This window comes from Fulmarus glacialis, unplaced genomic scaffold (assembly GCF_000690835.1).
Source record: "Fulmarus glacialis isolate BGI_N327 unplaced genomic scaffold, ASM69083v1 scaffold2744, whole genome shotgun sequence".
Taxonomy (NCBI): domain Eukaryota; kingdom Metazoa; phylum Chordata; class Aves; order Procellariiformes; family Procellariidae; genus Fulmarus; species Fulmarus glacialis.
Genome location: NW_009205899.1, coordinates 17,275 through 39,172, shown reverse-complemented (window position 1 = coordinate 39,172; position 21,898 = coordinate 17,275). Strand labels below are relative to the sequence as shown.

The window sequence follows — 21,898 nt, the reverse complement described above, 5'->3', positions numbered from 1 at the left end:
AAAGTCTTACATGTATCAGTCTCAACAAGTAACCTCTAATTCCAGTCTTGCTCAGACAGTATCCAGCTTGCAAAAATACAACACAGGTCAATTTCTAAACTCTTACTTTTTTCACTAAATTTCTGAGTCTCAAAGATACTGCTTTCTGTCTTGTTACTGACAGGTTTCATTATTCAAATCCAAAATAATTTACAGGCTTTCAGAATTAGAAGGATTTTAAAAAAAAAAAAAAAAAAAAAAAAAAAAAAAAAAGAGGCATCTCGGAAACCATACGTGAACAAACCGACCTTCTTAGTTTTAGGTGTACCAGACAGGAATTAAAAAAAAAAAAAAAACACAACAAAAAAGCCACTAACCAAAAAAAGTCATTTAATCCTGACAGAAACAGCTGTTTTTACTTAAAATTTGAGGCAGTAATTTCAGGATAAAATTTCTTATCTTCCTCAAAGGACTTTTACATAAATACTCCCCAGTCCTAAACAGTTGGGTTTTTTTACCCAACATTTCATTAGAATGGATACCCTTACTTTGCTAGTTAATTGCAAACCATCAGCAGGATAAGAATTAAGATAAAGTCTCTATTCAAGGTCAATATTAACAAACTTTTCAAAATTTGAACAATTCTTCAGCACATCTTTGAACTGCTATTTATACTCCATTCAAGTGTGTTGGAAAAAATAGAACTGCAGTAAGAATAGCAATTAATTACTACATTAAAGTACTTGTCTTAAAAGTTCTTCTCACCATCATTCGCAGGATAAGAATTAAGATAAAGTCTCTATTCAAGGTCAATATTAACAAACTTTTCAAAATTTGAACAATTCTTCAGCACATCTTTGAACTGCTATTTATACTCCATTCAAGTGTGTTGGAAAAAATAGAACTGCAGTAAGAATAGCAATTAATTACTACATTAAAGTACTTGTCTTAAAAGTTCTTCTCACCATCATTCTGTCTTCATTTCCTGGCAAGTTGCAATATACTTACATTTTCTCTGCTTCTGACTGCATCAAGAGTATCTGCAGCCAAAGATTCATATGAATGTAGACAACTTGAGACACCAAAATGCTTGTCACACAAAAAACACTGTCCTCAGAACATACAGGTATTCTTACATATACCAGATAGTATCTGTCAAAATCTGGCCTCCTCTCACAAAAGCATTTAGTCCACAACATGCTTTGCCACTGCGAGACACGGTGATGCAGAGCAGTCAAAAGACTGCAGCTTCCCTGACTTGTCATACTTGTCATACTCTGTAACTTAGGAAATGTTTCAGAAATAAACACCAAACTGTAGGCTTTTTGTTTGTTTTCCGCACCATAAAATTTCTGTCTCAGACTAGTGTTTTACAGCATTTAATAACAGACAAAAAAATGAATTAAAAAAAAAACTAAGCTACCAAATAAAGTACTCCCTAAGAATGAATACTATGTAAATGAAAATCCACAAGAGACAAGATTCCAAAATATTTATTTCAACCATTAAATGAAAGACTGACAAAATAGTGTTTACTGTTATCAAGGCAATTTTCATCTAATGTATTTTATGACTTCCTCTCCCCATCAAGCATCTTTTTGAAGTGATCACCCAATTAGGTTTGATTACTGGTAGGGGGGAGGAGGCAGACTATCTGCAATTTCTCAACATGTTACTTGTTTAAGTAATTAAATATAAATGTCAAAATCATGGTACCTGGATCTCTGTCATTTTCTATGAGAGTTAGAAAAGTTATTATTAACCCTCAATACCCTTTCATCGTCTGCACAGTTTTCCCCCCTAAAATAGATCAGGTTGCAGAATCCTAAAATATTCATTTAATTGTTTCCCTATTTTGGTTTTTTGGTTTTTTGTGTGTGTGTACACATACATGTGTGTATATATACTCTCTCTACAGACACATGCAGGGTAAACATTCTAACCATTTCACTTAAATACAATTTTATTTAAATATACTTAAGTTTAAATACATTAAGACTTCTTTCGATTACTCCCAATAATGGAGCTACCTCAACCTTGCTTGCTTTGCTCCAATGCTAAGGTTGAAAGACGAGGTTAGGCTGCAAGAGCAAGCATTCCATATCCGTGTGAGGATATTGGTATTTCCATATCCACCTTCTTTGAAAAAAGGATCACAGAAGAATAGCAAAACTATAAGCAAGCTCCAGGACTGCCCATGTGGACTATTGCCAGATCCTTTGCAAGAAGAAAATCCCATGAGAACAAAGCTGCTAGTTGACATATTTATGAAGATCCTAATAAACACATCCAACTTCTACCTATTTGACAAAAAAAAAAAATCTCTACAGGTAAACATTTTCACATGATTCAGAAAACAATTTAAAAAAGATTGAAGTGGCATTGTAAAAAAAGTATTTATTTGTATCTCAATGGTTTTTATAAACGCTCCTCACTCACACATCACTAATCATCAATTTTGGCTACAGTTAACAGAGTATTTTTATCTTTTTGTAGAGATGAAATCATGGGGCAGCCTGAATGCCTCAGCAGAAATAGTATTGCAACATTATGTTTCACAGTCCAAAACCTAATGATTATTCCCATCAGATTAGCACACAAACATAAGTACAGAACCAGCCAGCATAGGAAATGTGTTTGAAAAGCAGAAAGAAAAGATACCTTACAAGTTACTTTAAATATCACTAGCATCAAAGCAGGATCACCCTTCCCCCCAACTCCAAGGGGTGGGGATGGTGGGGAAACTGTATTTCTCTCTTATGCAATACAAGTGTTAAACTACCTACAGAACAGCTTTAAGTAACAACTTTTTTTTTTTTGTAAAGGTTTAAAGGTTCCACCGTGTGTTTGAAAATACGTTCAAAAAAATTATATCCTACAATTTCATTAAAGACAACAAATGTGCAAGCTGAACTGTCTAGGCACGCAAGAGAAGTCAAAATAGCCCTGAAATAACACAAGTCTACAGGTTGTAGATTATAGGTTAATGCAGAACAACAGAAATCTGACAAGGTGGCAGGAGTCAAAGGAAGAAGTTATTGTTCAACATTTCAGATCACACATCTTTTTATTCTTTCCAAACTCTAGTTGAAAGGTTTCCTCCCTTCTTCTGTTTTAGATTACACAAACTTTCAAGTGGAGGCAGACCAGGGATTATTAACAAATCTACCTCCTTCCTTTTTCTTTTCAACTGGATTTCTCTATATGATATAAATTTAGCTCTAAGTGATGCTCCTTGATTTTCACATATGTGAAGGTGCATCAAGAGAGTAATTTCTAAAGCTAAAAATTGATCAGCAGTATTCCTGTGGTCTACGTATAAGACCACTACTTTTTGTTGTTCGTAAAATGAGTATACAAAGATAGTCATATCCTCAAGAAAGACATTACTTCTTTCAATTATTTCTTCATATTTGCTTCACATTTAAACTAACTTTTATGGTAGTCAGAGTGCTGACCTCAATATTCTGTAACTATAAAAGCAGAACAAATTACCAACAAAATTATATTTTGCATCACTTCGTTAGGATATTAAGTAATGGTAAAACAGGAGTTCAGAAAACTCCCGATTAATCAGTTAGTATTTTAGTAACTGAACAAATGTTCAAGTAGCTTCATGAACAGTAAGCCAGTATATGATGGAAATGCTGCTGAAGGTGGTGGTGGGAATAACCACACAAATCAACCCCACTTCCTTCATTATTCTTGGCCACATACCTTCCCCATTCTTGCTGGCACAAGTGTCTGTGCTACAAATCTGACCAGGAAACCTCTCCAGGTTAACATTTCCTCCACCCCAACCAGGTTAATCTCAGGAAACTGATTCACTTTCCCAATCCAGTTCTCCATACAAGCACACAAATGCTTGCACAAGCACAAACTGTGAGTAGGAAGCTGTATGGAGCAATAACGCAGACCTTCCCCATTCTTGCTGGCACAAGTGTCTGTGCTACAAATCTGACCAGGAAACCTCTCCAGGTTAACATTTCCTCCACCCCAACCAGGTTAATCTCAGGAAACTGATTCACTTTCCCAATCCAGTTCTCCATACAAGCACACAAATGCTTGCACAAGCACAAACTGTGACTAGGAAGCTGTATGGAGCAATAACGCAACCAGGCTGCATAGGCCGGCTAGAGTTTCTTCTTACAGTAGTGACAGAGTATTTGTAGTTCTGTAAACTAAAAGATAGACTTTCTCATTTCTGCTGTCTAAAAAATCTCCCTGGAGAGCTTTCATTGACCTGTGCTACAGATTATTTTTTCTTTTTAAACATTTCCTTCGATGGTCTCTCCCTTTCTCCACTTTTCCATTGAGCTATGTAGTATCTGCTGCCTCTGGTATCTTCCTTCAACCTGTTGCCTTCACCTCTCCTTACCTTCTCCAGTCAGTGCACTTCAACTCTACTTCCACTCGATGTAATCTGGAAAGCGAACATTTGCTACTATACATTGCATTTTATTTAACACTTCTGGATTACACATACAGCATGCACAAAGCAAGATCGCTGCCCAAATACTCCATTCCTTGCTGCTTGCACACAACCAAAGTAAATTTAAAATTTTAAGAAATATCTTTATGCAAAGCTTTGTGGTAATTTCAACACAAACTGGTGCATTGCAACTGTCCCTGACAAGAATAGGTGAGGGCTTACAGAAAGGAAAGCATGACACTACGTAGTACAGAATCTTTTGTGAAATCCTGCTGTCATACACAGATTTCATAATTTCCTAAAGAAAAACAAAGAACTCTCAGGGAACTTGCATTTTAAGAAACCACAAATTAAAAGATAAGCATCACAAGCTAAATAGATCTAACACAAAGAAGCGCATAAAGTCTTAAGAATCTATTAAATAGTCCAAACTTACTTCATCGGAAGCAGAGCGAAGACACTGGACAGCAGCCTGTTTTTTCATTTCCTCTAGTGTTAGATCTTTTTTTTTCCCCATTTCTTGTAAGCTCCCTTTTCCCAGCCCAGGAAGATGTCATTCTCCTAAAATCCAAATAAAGAAATTACATTATTTAAAATACATTAATATCTCAGTACTATAACAGAACAGGACTACAAATAACATACTGTTCAAAATAAAAACTCATCCTATCTACTAAAAACTACTTTTTGCCAAATTAAAGATTAGTTTGATTACAGAAAATTCGCACTTACTGTTCAGAAAAGCACATATTTTTCACAGGGTATGGAGGCTACTCACTCTTCACTGCAATATTTTCCAATTGTACAACATATCGGTAAAGATCATTTTATGGCCAACTTATGGTTGAATGTATTACTGTAATTTACACAAAGTATGTTAGAGAGTTTCACTGATGTCCAAAATAATAAGGATGAAAAGCAAGTAATTCAGAGTTAGGATAAAACTTAAGAGAAAGCTAAACAAGCCAAAAGAAGAAAATGCAGTATTAGATCCCAAAGCCTTCAACTCAGTCTCATAATGAATATCATTATGACTAGAGATAGCAGTGCCTATCTTAAAACGAACCTGAACTAATTTCAGAAGAAAATTAGACACTGGGGCCATGGGGTGGGGGCGGGCTGGGTTCCCATACATGTAAGAACGTTAAATTAAGAACAATAAAATCAAAGAAGAATGCTATTGTATTATATGTAATCAACTGAAGATACGTAGCATCCGTTTCATATCGCTTTTCAGAATTTACAAAATTTATTATCAGACTTGCTTATTCTTCGCTGTCCATTCACATATACAAACATTTCCCGTGTTCATCTCATCAAAGAAATATTTTGGCTACCAGGAAAATAATCTTTAACATATTTTAAAGTATACTCGTCTAAATCATCTTCTTCAGAGAGATCCACAAACACCTGATGCTTTTCAACATACCTGTTTCAACCTTTTCAACATACCTGTTACTGTTTCTAATGAAATCCAGGCTAAGGCCTACCCTTATTTGAAACAACTCCCAATTTTCCGTGGCTTCAAAGTGAAGTAAAAACAAGTTGACAGTGAAACTAGTTGTCTCTGTGCAATCAAAGAATAAGATGGGAAAAAAAGGTCGTGGAGAGGGACCAATCACCTTTAGAAGCAGCCATTGAAATGGCTGCCGTTTGTGATTTTACATGACCGAGTCCTTCAGGAAAGAGTAGAGCAATTTGCTGAATTTATTTCTTAAAGTCTTATTTGATCAGCAAAACGGAAGAAATTGATTTAGTTCTGAAAGAACAAAAAGCGACCGGTCACTCTGTTTTTCATTTTACTTGTGCAAAATGCCAGTGGTTCATGTAAAACAAGAAATTTGAACAGGTTACTGTTTGTAATTAGAAAGACTAATACAGTAACAGAAAGAAATAATAGAAAAAATAAGAAAAATAAAATTCTCATAAAATAGGTTCAATAGACTGTGCACATCTACACTCCATTTTTTTTTTAAATAAATTCAAAAGTCTTTTCCAAAATTGTAGTTTATATATTTCTTTATACACAATGAGCTGTAGACCACTCTAACTCTTCCCAATATACACATGAAAGTATACAAACCAACGAGACCCACCTACCCCCCACCAGCTTCCAAAGCCTGTCCTGCTCATCCCATGGGCACAATTACAAATGAAAAAATACGTTCCCACTTGCAATACGTTACTCAAAATGAAAATCCAGGCACACCAGCAAATGTGCACTGGGTTAGCTTCATTTATTTTGCTTTTAGGTGTGAAGTTGATTAAGGCAACATCTACACTAGGAAAACATTACCAAACTGCTATGTATTACTTTGTTTTATCTACGCCAACAAAGCTTTGCTTTGCACTGGTACATTAAAGCTAACCTATGCAAGAGTAGCTTTACTAGCCATATATGCTAGCAGTCTGTCAGCAGAGCAGTAAAAACCTTCATGCTTACAGAAATTTATAAAGCATTTCATTCAGTTCTCCACACATAAATCTGACACTTGTCTACAAACTTTGACACTTTTCAATTTTAAAAAATCTAATCCTTGCAACAAATACCCAATTTTTTAAATGGGGGAAGGGAGGCTGAATGGAATTCTCTCTCAGGCACCCACCACAGAGCTGCATGTATCATGGTCTCATCCCTCCTTCCAGAAGAAGCACGTTGTTTGTGCACTCTGGGAACAACATGGCTCATCTTGTAGGATGCAGCTATTGAGGACAGAGCTCCGTTAGAATCCTCTCCTCCTTTCTACCTCTTCAGACGATACACAAAATTTGCTTCTGAACACACGGTTTTCAGTCACACCTGGCTGCCAGTGCTTCACACCACCATTTTAAGTTTTATAGGAAAAAAACTGTTGAAAACTTGAGGGGTTTAATTTTTTTTCCCGGACAAACTCACTGATTTTTTTAGCCTCAGATTTTACAAGATTAGCAAACACGATGGGTTACAGCTATTCCACATAAACTTCAAAATTTTCAAATCCTCATGTAAACTACAATATTTATCAGAACTATATATGTATGTGATACAGCCTAAATTTATTGAGGACCTTGCACTTTCTGCACACAAATCAAACACCACACCCATAAAACACTACAGAACAGTGAAGAAAAAAACCCTTACATGCAATTCTTGTGTTATGATCTATCAGAACCACTCTCAATCAATTACAAAAAAAAAAAAAAAAAAAAGCATTACAGTAGAAAGCAAGTAAAGGCAAGTAAATTAGTTACTTCACATGGAAATAATCACTAAGGGCTTCTGCTCTCTTCAGCTACTAGATGCCTTCATTCATTTACATTTGTTTCCTAACAGAACTAGAGGTCATATGATAATGCTTGTTTTAGTGCAAGAGCTCTACCATTAACTTTGAATTTTCACAATTCTATTTGGTGATCACTGAACGTTTCATAAAAGCAATGCCACCCCAAACTTACAGATTTTAAGTGTGCATACCCACAGAAGAAAAACTGAAATTTGGCTTACAAAATCCTAATATTTAAAACAGATTACCACTACTTAAATTTTTAAGGGACAACTACCTAATATTAAATAAATATCAACAGGAAGCTGAGGCCATCTGGATATTGGAAAAATTCAAGTTTGAATACCTAAACTGCTCTTTCAACATCTATTCTTCAGAGTCCTACTGTACCTACCTATTACGTAACCATATAATTTCATATTAGAGATTTTTAATTGTAAAGACACTGGAAGTGCAAAGTTTCATGACAAGAATAACTTAAGAGCCATAAATGTGGCTAAACAAATGTTGGTAAAGTATCTGTATTCTTTAGGCTAATGCTGTCTCAAGAAATCCAGTATTTGGAGTGCTTAATTCAATCCTGAATTAGTATACAGGCACAAATTTTAGAAAGAGATTTCTGAATTGTTTCTCCTGCTCAACTATGCAAAAGCAGCAATTCCACTACTTCCCTCCACCCTACCAAGAAATTGGAGAAGCAAAAGAAAAGCAAGTTTGGTAGTGATTCTTCTTACTTTCATTTGTTATAAAGATAATAGAGAAATATCTACTATCAGTAAGAGAACAAATGTGACACCTTGTGATAAGACTGAAATTGTTTTGAAGCTCATAGTCTACAAAAACTGAAAATCAGTTGTCCTGGTTTCGGCTGCGATAGAGTTAATTTTCTTTTTAGCAGCTGGTGTGGTGCTGTGCTTTGGGTTTGGTATGAGAGGAATGTTGATGGCACATTGATGCTTTAGTTGTTGTTAAGTAATGCTTACACTGGTCAAGGACTTTTCAGCTTCCCATGCTCTGCTGGATGCAAGAGAAGCTGGGCCAGGACAGCTGACCCAACTGGCCAATGGGGTATTCCATACCATATGACGTTATGCACAGTATATAAACTGGGAGGCGTGGTCTGGGAAGGGGGATTCCCAGCTCTGGGGAGGGGCTGGGCATTGGTCGGCAGGTGGTGAGCAGTTGCATTGTGCATCGCCTGCTTTGTATATTCTATTATTGTTGTTGTTGTTATTAATACTGTTCTACTTTGCTTTATTTCAATAATTAAACTGTTTTTATCTCAACCCATGAGTTTTCTCACTTTTCTGAATCTCTCCCCCATCCGACTGGAGGTGGAGGAGGGCAGAGGAGGTGAGCGAGCAGCTGTGTGGTGTTTAGTTGCTGGCTAAGGTTAAACCACAACATCAGTGTTACAACATACTTCAAGAATCTTGCAGGAACTACCCATATTTCATAAAAGCTGGAGTCAAGTTCACTGATGCAGAAACACTAGATGACTCAAGCTCCAGTTTCTATTCAGGTAAGTAAACAGGCTTAAATTTTGCCTTATCAGCAGAACACACAGGAAAGGAATCAGATTTAATAACATGATCAACAAACTCCCCAAATGGGGAATTCAAATCAGGAGAAAAACATGTTTTAAAAAAATCAGTTTTTTTTTTTCTTAAATTAAGTTCAGGGAAACTGATTCCCTAAGATTCTCCCTGCGTAAATGCACTACAGATTGAATTAGATACACACTAAGATGAACAAGTATAATGTACATCAAGTTTTCAGATAATGTACTGAACAGCCATAATTATCTATGTGGTCGACATTTCTATTTTGTATTATATAGGAGACACTTTAGGGCAAGAATTTCCATTCACTTAGAGAAGAGAAGAAAATACTGAGTTAAAAAAAAATTCTGAATCAGAGAATTTTGAAGAACTCCTCTTTTTTGAGCATTTTAATTTCAGCACAAACCAGCTGCTATTCAAGCATATTACCAGCCTGGCATTTCTTGCTCTCAAAAAAGTTATTGCTGGCCAGCCATAAAGTGCTGCTTCAACAAGCAAGTTCTAGTAACAAGTTCATACAAAAATTAAGAAGCATTCAATGTCATAATTTCTCAAATACAAAATAATCACACACACAGAGTCTCTCCCTTTAAAAATCCAACTCAAAGAATACCATCAAAATAAGTAGTCCAAACATCCAGACAAGATCATCTAATGCGAAAAAGAATTCCCAAAATTGTTAAGGTATGCAAGCAGAGTCCTGCAAGATTGAGTAACATATCTGAACAATTTTTCCTTCTTATAATTCTCAGTTAATAGATTAAAAGGTATCTCCAAGGGAGGGGAAAAAAAATTACCCAGGGGTTTTTTTAAAAGGGACAAATATTTGCCAAAGACTCAGCAGAACAGTTGATTGGTATTTTTGCCATGAATAGTTTGGAGTTGTATGTCTACTGAATGGCTGGCCAGTTCCTGTCCAATGCAGTACACAAAGATTAAGTTTTGTCTGCTTCCAAACTGGGGCATTAGTCTGCAGACTCCTCTACCAAGCTGTAAGAGAAACATTTCTTACAAAACTTTTTTGAAGATGCTCAAATGCCATTAAAATAGATCATCAAATTACTGGACAGGCCAAAAGGAAAAATAGAACGAATGCTCATATGGACAGTGAACAGTGAATGCATATGCAGTTGTTCCTTAGAAAGAAGCTCAAAACCAGGAAAAGACAGATCACCCAAAACAACTACTATACTGAGGTCATGGATTGTACAAGACACCACAAACCCCAAAATGTTTTGATAGTACTACAGAATTTGCAGATCTTTACTCTGCCTATGAGACACAATGGTCTCAACTCAAGCCAGCAGCGTTCTCCAAAGGCATGTACATTCTCTCTCTCCACAAACACACCCAAAATAATTCCACAAAATAAGTCCACAAAATTTCCCTGCTAAAGTCTGTCTTCAGTCTATCATCATTCTATATCTGAAGTCAGTGACTGCTATCAAGGTTTGTAGTGAATAAATGAAAACAAAGACTATATAAACTGACACAATGAAAACCCAGGTAGTCCAGCAGTCATGGTCTCTTCTGGCAGCAACAGTTTTTACAGCATTGATGTTTAATAAAATACAATGTTCACATAGACAGGTACTAACCATTGTGAACTGCAAGAAAGCTTTTCCAAAAACTTATTCAAAGAACTCCAAAAATCAACTCTTGAGATGTTTGGATAGGCAAGGAATGGAAGAAAATAGCCGTAAACTCTATCCAAAATGTAATAGGTGCTGACTACCTCTAGCAGGATCTCATAGTGGAGAATTTGGGGAAAACTGCAACAGATTACATATGTATTTCACCTTTAAGATTATTCAAGAAGCAGTCTGTATAAATACCTTCTGTGATCTTCCCTGAAAAAATATTTCCCCTAAACTGAAGTCAGGAAAAACTCTCATGGATTGCTTAAAGCCACAGGGATAGATACCTTTTCATAATTGCTTTTGCAAAAATTTTAAGAGACATTGCATCTCATTATAATTAATGAGAAAGGTCTAATGGGCCAGGATCGGCTCAGACATTCCTCACAGACTGCCTCAGACTGAGACAAAGATAATGAGATAATACATATGCAAGACAATTCAGAAGAAAACACGAGAACAGTGGCACAAGCTCAGCTTATATTCTCCAAAAGACATGCAACAAGAGGCTCAGCAGACAAACAGCAAATAAGTACGTTACAAGTTTTCTCCGTGTCAAAAGCCATGCTACTACAGAATGGAAAGGACCGGAAAACGTTCTTTAATGTTAGATAATTACTTCAAATCCAGGTATTACCAGGGAAAGAATTCCATCTAGCCGCTACAATCACCTCCTTCCTGGTTGCTGTAACTGGAACATGACAATCCTATGCAGTTGGACTGTAACAGAACAGCTGATAATATATCAGACCACATCATGCACTGCTATGACTTCAAGGTCCTCAAGGCATTCAGGACTGATGATTCCACTATTAGCAGGTAGTGAAGAACTTTACCTATCAAAACCAATCAATCTGAGTATAAAATCCTGTAAACGGAGTTTCTGTTGATTATAAATTCTTGCTTATAATCCTACCAACTTGAAAGGGCAGTCTATGTGTTGTTCACTAATTAGAAGTTACTCTAGGCTGAAACCAAGCAGAAGAAATTTGATCACACCCACTCCCAAGAGTGAGAGAACATGCAAATGCTGCATCTGTTGAGCAGGCTGCCTTTAGAGTTTTCCCATTAAAGTAAAGCAGAAAAGAAGAAGATTTAGCAAGGCTATAGCTACAGCTATAAAGACATCATTTTACTTGCACATCTTACCTACATGACAGAAAACAAAGCCAAGAACTCAACAGAAACTGCCACTGCAGAGTCCAGATATCTGAAGGCAACATGTTATGACTGGAGAAGTTATTTCACAGCATTTATGGTTGCTCTCTTGGACTTAGGAATAAAGTTGTGTGGCAAGCATCACAGACCACTGTAATCATCTGATTTCAGAAAATATAGGCAGTGCACACCTATGCTTGGAGACATGTGGTGAGTGTACCATCATGCAATGGTCTACTGTACAAAGCACACTAAGGAGGTATCTCAGCTAGCCTCAGAATCTGAAACAGTACAATTATATCAAATAAATCCTGACAGTTAGGAGGACTAACCAGCCTGGCACTTGAGCTTATATCTCTGTTTTGCATTATGTAAGCCTTTGTGAGAATACATTAGTAGTCATAACTTAACAATAAAAAAGTGATTCTGTTATTCTTTTTGCATGACTCTGCTACACACCATAACTAAGCATTAGATGCTCTACAGAAAGTCACAAAAAGGAAATATATAGTACTGTTTTAAAAGCTAGCTTTGATTACTCATAGCAGAAGCTAATGATAACATTTTAACTATATTACACAGATGTGCCTACTTCAATAGAATAGTACATAAGATAGGCACCACAGAGCCTCCCTAAGTTTGACGTCCTGAAATGGACATTTCACATATTGGAACAGACACGTTTGCAAAGGAATCAGCATTTCAACATGATCACTCACACCGGTACAAAGGCAGAAGACAGTCTGAAAGAAAAATTTCTCAGATAACCAGTCCTTGAGAACAAATGCTTTTCTTTTGCACTAACATTATCAGCTGAAGCTGACTACCCTGAAACCTGTACAGTCTGCACAAATACAATGAGCCTACTGCTGAGCTCCAATCCCTGTCACCACAATTCCTATCCCTAAAACAGAATAAAGAATTTAAATGCATAGTCCATGATACTCCAAATCTATCCCACACTAATAGTCACCAAGACAGAAATACAGAACAGAGCAGCTATCTCACAATTAACAAGACAAATGCTAACTAAAAATTAATAAACTTAAAAAAAAAAAAAAAAGAAAATAATAAAAAAAGAGTAAGTCCCACAGAGACACTGCTCCAGTACGAACTTGAGTTGCATTGGTCAGAACTGTTACGTGAGCTTTGGCTGGAAGCTCTTGTACTGACAGCACTCGCAAAGGAACCCACTGAAACGACTTCTGCACCTGCGAAACAACTATAGGTGCAGCTGCTCTTCACAAGCCAATCTACAGGTGCTTTCACAGGACAAAGCCCATTGCGCTGGGGGAATCACAAGTCCAAAAACAAGAGGTCCCACCCTGCTGCACACACAGCAGTTCAGAGAGGACATCTGGGAGTTTTCTGAGGCATGTGCCTTTACAGTAAAGCCATTTCAGTCATCTTCCACTGCTTAACTGAAGAGGAATCCACATCCTCCCAATTTTTCTCACCAAGTTAATATCGTATACAAAAGATTTCTTTTCCAGAGTTTTAAATATGACAATGTGAGTTGTACAGTCCTCAGCTAGTCACTCCGGGGGGGGGAGGGTGGGAGGAGCACAGCTAAGTTTTCCTCTATGAACTTTTAAAGTTAGTTATCTCAGCTTTCACAGAAGTTAAACTATTTTCTATTAATAAATAAGCTTTATGGGCATATTAACATGAGGATATAGTACTGTTTCCTAAATATTATACATATGCTCTTTCTTCAGTTTACATGTTTATGTATGAGAAAAAGAGGGGTTTTATTCCCAACCCTGCAAACATGTACACGTTTGAATACTCTAAGGACTTCAAATTAATAATACAAAAAAGTATAGGCAGAAGTCTTCGTCTCACAGTTCCCTTTCCTACCTAACTATTCTTTTCTTCATACACAAGTTTCCACAACTTGAATTCTACATACTTAGTTTGGGTAATGATTAAAAAACTAAAGTAAAAAAATTTTTAAAATTGTTCCTACAGAAATATTGCACAGTTCAATAAGCAGTAACACAAATACAAACTAAACTAAAATGTTTTGCATTCAAGAAATTTACTTCTATATGTTGCTGGTGAACTTCGAAACTTCATGACACTTGTGTGTAGCAGTCACACAGCATTACCCTACTATAACTGAACTATACTCTGCATATTTTAATGCATTAAAAAAAAAAAAATAGGGTTTGAATGACCCACAGTTATTTCTTAGGGATGATAAAAAAGCAGTTGCAATTATACTAGAACCTGCATTGCCATCTTTTGTTAAATAGATATACCAGCCAGATCAACATTTAATACAGGTTAAGTGTATTACAGAGGACCAAATCCTCATTTATTCTCCTATCTTGAGGTTATGGGTGAGATTTTCACTTCTAAACAAACACAACAAAACACATCCTCTTCCCCCTAAAATATACATGTCAAAAACTAAATATCCGTTACTAGAATATAAATCAGGTCCCTTTACTGGGTTAACACGGGATGGCAGGGAGAACAAACACCCGATGTTTGACTGGACCTTGGAACCTAACAGGTGCATCATAAGCACTGTCAGCAAAAAGTGTCCCGTGTCACCAGCACACGCTAGCCAAATGCAGAAGAACTGGCAATGGTATCTCCATCCCAGTTCAGAGTGATAGGCCAAAAGCATTTACGAAGATAAAACCACAGAGTAAAGACCTAAAATTTATCAGATGTGGGCTGAGGTCTCTTTTCCATTGCTCTGTTCTTCTCTTAATATAAAAAAGAAAACTACATTTTGGACTTTAAATATGTATGTGCTAACGATGAAAAACCAAGAATAAAAACTACGATCAGAGAATCAGCAGAAGTGTAGCTATCATTCTGAAGACTTTTTCTATCCCTATTAGGTAAAAAATTACCTGAATGGAACTATTTCAAATCAGTCTACAAATAATCAGTATTCCAGAATGAAACCCTCCCTCTTTAAACTGAAAAATCAAAAGGAAAAATCTCATGCTGGTCAAGGAAGAACACAGTTTGCAGTACAACAGCTACTTAATTCTGAGAGTTAGGAAAATACGATATTTTTAAAAAAACTTTTTTAGGATTTTTACTTTTGAGGATCAGAAGAAAATGTTCAACTTCCAAAAATGAGTTGAAAGAAGTAGACCAAAAGCAACAGAAGACACTTGATATGGAAAGCATGCATAACAAATGCATTTAGACCCTCATGCTGCATGACCAAAGGCTTACAAACAAAGCCTTTATCTCGCAGAGTGTCTAGCTGTTGGGTTTGGGGTTTTGTTGTTGTTGTTTTGGTTTTTTCTGGGTTTTTTGTTTGTTTGTTTGTTTGTTTTTTAATAAAGGCTCCATCCCTTCTAAAGGGAGAACAGTCCGCAGGCAAAAAAATGTGAACTTGTTATATTCGGAAACAGTTATGCTTACAAATAGTATATAAAAGATACAACACAGAACACTGATTTTAATACTGTACAAATAAAGATTAATGAAATAATGTTTCACACAAAATATATTTTAAGGCAATGCCTTCCACTTCACACAGATTATACGATCTTAATGCAAATATTTACTGTATCACAAACTGATTTGAGAACACGTGTATCTACAAATATACTTTTAATTAGCACTTAAATAACAATCAGAAATCTCAAAAGCACCTAGTTGGTTTAACATTAGGAAACTAAGAGCAAGGCATTCTGATTAAAAATCAATCTAGCCTGAAGTCAAAAGGCTGTCTCACAATGTTCAGATCTCCCTCAACAGCAATTTTGTGAGTCCCCAAAAGTTAAAGATTTGTCAGTAATTTCATGGGTTTTTCTCCTTAATTTACCCTTTATTCCAAAATAAGAAAAATCAGTAATAAAATGCAAATGATGAAAGCATGTATACTTAACAGAAACATCCTGCACTTTAGTTACCCTCACACAGTCTTTAAATCCATACCAATTTTATGAGGTTTTCCTTAACAGACCAAAAGCATCTAAAATATCATCTAGTTCAGAACAAAATACCAGTGGTTTCCAAACATTTTGAACAGAGATTATTGATAGGCCTCAAATCTTAAAAAACAAAACCAAAACAAACAAAAAAACCCCTTAACACACCTAAATAATGAATATATATTATATAACATGTTTGAACGGATTCCTTTAGTAATTTTGACCACATAGACATATAATTTATGTGTAAATCAATTTGAGAATCATGTTCTCTAGAAAGTGTGTAAGCAAGAAACATCTTTGTTTCTAGGGGGAAGAAAAAAAAAAAAGGCTAATTTACCACTGAAGTCCTTACTCGTCTTCTGATATGACAGACCTAAACTAACTAGCCACAAAAAACCCAAACTATTTCTATGAACATCCTGCTGTGTCACAGTAATCAAGGAAAATGTGCAAACCCAATTCATATTGTCTTTGTATTCTCTCCTCCACCAGTCAACGCTGGGGAAACACCCCAAAGAGCCTCCTCGCTTCCGCCCTCTTAAACCCTCCCACCAGCAATATAATTGCCGCAAAAAAAAGGGGGGAAGAGAGGGAAATGAAAAAAAAAAAAAAAAGAAAAAAGTGCACACATTAAGTATGAAGGACTGCTTAAGAACTTTCACATCTTAAGCTTTTAGACTCATTTCCAAAAGTAGCAAGTATGGCTTGAATAAGAATTGTGCTATAAATGCCAACGATAATTAATTTAACTTCAGTACTTGAGTATTTTTTAAAAAACATTTAAAGTGTTTATATTTAGGAGGTGTTACAGTAATTCTTGATAGGTATGTATAACATATGTATAACCATAGCAGCTCTAGAAGATCTTGATACCACAGTGCAATTTACCATAAACAAGATTCCTTTCTTGAAAGCTCTCTAGTACTTTGAAACACAGCTTGGCAAAACATAGCTGCTTATCAATTTTCCTAATATTTTAATAGATATTTCAGTTCAAGCCAATGAGTCAGAATAAAAACTGCAAACATTCTAGTAAAATTTGGTTGCAGTGTATTAGGATTTTACTTTCACCTATGTTTTCTGTACTGTGCCTCCCTCTACATCCCCACACGCAAGTACTTGCAAAAAGCCCCTATCAACTTTCTGAAAACTCATCACTTATTGATTTATTGTTTTGCGATATTGAGCCTGCGTCTATATAATGATACCCAACAGAGACCACTCTAATTGGGCAAGACATGGAATTAACAGTAATAATAAAAAAAAAAAACAAATAACAAAACAAAAGACTCCCAAAACCCAGACTCACACACAAAAAAACCCCCAAAAAACAAAAACAAAACAAAGAAGGGAAAAAACCCAACCCCATACACTAAATCCTTAAACACATTTTATCTTCTATCCACATATCAAACTACCTCACCATACAGAGACAGATAACATTGGCGGAAGAGAGGTCAAATGACCAAAGCCACAAAAGCCTGCAGCAGAATCAAGACCAGAAACCACATATTATGTATTACTAACAAACCAGAAGGGAACATCCTGCTTATTCTCAAAAATAACCCTGAAGACCTAATCATTCAAGACTCCCGTATTCTTTTGAAATACTTATTTCAAACGTAAACAGAAGTGACTGATAACACAATAACACTGATACCTTAAATAGCTGGGTATGCCTAGTAAGATTGGGGATGTTTTTTTCATTCATTTTTTATTTTAAATCTTTCTGTACTTACCTGACAGAACCTCAGTCCAGGACTTCAGAGTTCCATTTCCCTGCTACAGTTGATGACACCAGAATACTATAAAGAAAGCACGGAAGGAGGCTCCCTGAAGCAACTAAAACAGCGCTAATGATGTCATCAATATTCTGAGGTGGAAAGATCTTAATGACCATATTAACTCCAGTTTGCAACATTTCTAATGAAGATGATTTATACAGTATCCATAAGACTAAGACTTCATAAATTTGTCCTCTTCACCACCTCCACCCCCAAAAAAGCGCATTACAATGGATTGTTCGTATGTGTAATCCCATTCTGGGTGTTCAGAGACCACACATTCCTTTTAACCTGTTCAAAACAGAAGTCATCGCTCTATTTTTGGGAAGAAGTGATGGCTAATCGTTCCCCACAGAAACAGAGTTCTAGAAGCAAAGAATCATGGAATCATAGAACAGCCCAGGTTGGAAGGGACCTCGAAAGATCATCTGGTCCACCCTTTTGAGGGAAAGGGAGCCTAGATAATATTATCTAGCACCCTATCCTACTGCATCTTGAAAACCTCCAGCAACAGGGACTCTATCACATTCCTGAGGAGGTTGGGCCAGTGAATGATTGTTCTCACTATTTGGGGGAAAAAAAAAAAAAAAACCAAACAAAAATTTCTTTCTCATATTGAGATGAAACTTCACCCAGTGCAACTTGTACCCGTTGTCCCTTGTCTTCTCCATGTGGGTCCTTGTGAAGAGAGAGCCTCTGTCCTCTTTGTAGCTGTCCTCTAAGTTGGGGAGAAATCATTGCAATAAACCCACTACAGAGAACAGTTCTTTCCCTGGAAATTCCGTCATCTTTCTCAAGAATCAAAGGATCATATAGGAGAAAAAATTCCTGAGATGCCAAGAACCAACTCTTCCATGGGAATTAATCAGAATTAAAGGAGCTCAGCAACTCTCAGTATCTTACTCCTAAATTATTTCTCATTTAGATGTTTAATTGCCACACTCTTCCATGATTTCTATTTGTAAACACCACCAGTATTTGTTTTTCCCCTTTATCTTAATGTTGTACCCATCACCAAAATTGGATTGAAACTGCTTATATGCAAACATATACTTTAGAGTATAGATTTTCTTGTTTCTGAATGACTTAACTAAACCAAAATTAATTTTAAAATGCCAGGTCATACAAATAACCAGTAGGCAATAAGTAAAATAAAACTAAATTTAAAAAAAAAAAAAAAAAAAAAGAACAAGCACGTGTGTTTTAAGATTTCCTCAATTCTCCACATAAGAAATTTGTATTTGCAATCTTTAAAGAGCAAGCTATTGAAGCAAGGAATTAGGTAGCAGTATGTTTCACAACTATGCATCCACTCATTATTACAGAATATCATTCCAAAACTAAATTGATATTAGGTCTCAAAACTTAGAAAATGGTTATTTGAAGTAGAGGGAACAAATGCCATAGAAGTATATTATAAGCAGGATCAAATTAGAGGAGGTGGAAAAGAAACTTCCAGCTTCTTCAAATCTAGATGTCGTTCAGAAGACATCCTGTATGTTTGTACTGCAGCACCCGCTCAGCAACACAGGTTTTGGCTACCCTGCCAGCATGTGGTATTCTTCGCTCTTTGGTTCATTAGGTTCAGATAATCAACTTGGAAAAAGAACAGACACATCCTTAAAGCTCCGCTATCAACCCACAAAGCACCCAGTTAAGGTATCAAAACGAGAAATAAACTGAATGAGCTTTTCATAGTATAGTTACCCTGCTTCTTGCAAAGCCTGATAAAAAGAAAACTAATTTTGGCACTTCAGTCATTTCAAATTTTCACAGTAGTGACTTCACAGTTATGACTATGCTCTAAAATTGACTGAAAAGAAACAAGTCTTCATTTTTCCCCAAGGCCACAGGGCTATCTATAAAGCTCCTCAAATTCTGGTGTGGTTTCACTTGGTTTCTTTTTTCTGTCCTCGCCCCACAGCCTCCTTTCAGACAGGTTTTGGAACTTTATTCTGTCCCCTTCTAAAATACAGCTATTCATATCTGACCAAGACCTAACTAAGTTCACTGCTAAGGTACATTCTAAAGAGTGCTTACAGGTTTGGGGTTTTTTTAGTATTATTATTATTAATCATGAGGTTGTTCCTGGTGACTTCCACTGCTGCCAGATAAACCTTTGAACAAAAAATACTTTTGCACATAAAGTTTTCTGTTTCGCACAATGGAAGTATGAAGGCTTTTATGCGCAGCAGTGGTTGCTAAGAGTTCAGAAACTGGCAGCATCTGACATGAATTTTTTTCTGCTTCAGCTACATTTACACCTATTCCTGCTCTGCTCTTGCTGAATTTTTAAAAAGGTAAACGAGAAAACAATGAAAGTTCTGAAGCAGTTAGGTAGCAATGTGTGAAGTATAACCAAAACAACAGCAACAAAAAAGAACTAATAATTAAGCCACCAAATAAGAGGTATTTCCTTTCCTTCCTTCCCACTGTAATCACAGCCACCTCATAAGACAAAGTCTGTGATCAACAGCATCTTCATCCCTTCTTGAAAACACCAAAACTTCCCCGATTCCTACATCCAGAAAACTTGGCTATTAAAAGTATTTTGATATATGTTGATGATGTAGAAAAATTAAAATTTAAAAAAAAAAAAAAGGAAAAGAAAAAAAAAGAGGCGAGATCGGGACTGAAAAGTATGTTTTAGGGACATATAAAATCCATAGCAATAAAGGCACAAGGAAACAGCAACAGAGTTGTGCCTATCTGATACAGAGCTTCACTCTTCTTCCCCTGCCCTTTTTGAATGACGCCATGTATAGCGACTCACTGTTCCAGAACTCTTTTGCATGCCTTTTATCAGGATTCAGCATTAACATTCTTTTAGAAGACAGGAATAATGTATGTGCAATAATGTATTTTAAAAACTTGAATACTAAAAAAAAAAAAGAAATGTTTTTTTTTAATTCTTTAATGAAAATAGCAGAAGATGAAATCCATCAGGAAAAGTTATGGGGAGTCTACAAACTACTGTGAAGCAGGCCAATTTGACACACAGTTTACAAGAATTACATTAGTTTACTATGTTCCAATATTAAATTAACCTTACAATCACAAGTACTGAAGGTCTGCATTTATGATACAGAACATTCCTGTGTTAATAATTCTGATATCAATTGTAGCAATGTGAAAATTTTGTTTAATATAATTGCTCAAACAGCAAACTAACTACGTTAATCTCAGTTCACCCACCAAATTTGATCCCCTTGTGGTTTATACCCCCCCTTCCACCCCACACACTGAAAGACAACCGCCCCCCCATCTGAGCCATATCCATGTATAATACACAAAACATAACCGATACAAAAACTCACTTTCACTGGACAACATCTAAAATATGTAAATACCTGTTCCTGCAGGTCGTAGTCATAGCTATCATGCAGCAGAAGACTGAGGACATACCGAGTATAAATCATGGCATCAATGCCACACTTCTCTAGCTCTTGTCCCAGCCAGGTCTGCACTGGACCCAAAGCATGTAGCAGAGACATTTCAGAAACAGATACAGGGCCTGGATAAGAGCTTGAGGAGCTTTCAGATGGCAAACCATCCACAACAACTGTACAGATAGGGCGCATGAATCTAGGTGGTTGGCATCCTTATAACGTGAAGCATTTTCTGTAGTTGATATTCCGTCGATATCTGGAGGTGATTTTCACTCCAGTAAATAGGAGAGAGGCTTGACTTCTAGGACAATCATTTATATTTCCTGGCAGTTAGCCGTCTAGAGACGAACATCACTCTTCAGGCATGACCAGTGAATAAACTAAATCCTAATAGCAAACACATATGTAGATGTGTTTTTCTACCTTAATTTCACATTGAGGCCAGATGCAAGTCCCCAGCAGGACCTATAAAGAGGAAAAAATGATAAGTTGTGATAATATGTATCCATACATGAATAATATTAAACAGTGAAAAAAACACCCAGTGTAGAAAGCAGTCATTTACATACTGCTTAATCCACATACATAGTACACCTATCCAGTGTCATTTTGAAGAGTAACAGGAATTATTCCAAGTTTAAAGGTGACTTTCAGAGAAGGTACTTTTTAATGCAGGAAGAGAGACTCTTTCAACAAAGACTTCACAACTAATCCGTTGATTGAAATATATGTTTGACCTAGCTCTATGGGAAAGTTGAGATTTTATTACTTTCACTATCA

At 36.2% G+C, this 21,898-nt stretch overlaps 1 protein-coding gene across 1 annotated transcript; it reads right to left on the bottom strand.

The window, feature by feature from the left end:
• Nucleotides 1-4,847: 4,847 nt before the first annotated feature.
• On the bottom strand, nt 4,848-21,583 carry LOC104075139 (uncharacterized protein KIAA0232-like; the record flags this gene model as incomplete). Its single annotated transcript, XM_009575550.1, is given in 3 exon segments — nt 4,848-4,918; nt 4,921-4,972; nt 21,080-21,583. Coding segments are annotated over 3 exon segments (354 nt in total), but the record flags the coding sequence as incomplete, so codon positions are not given.
• Nucleotides 21,584-21,898: the final 315 nt, after the last annotated feature.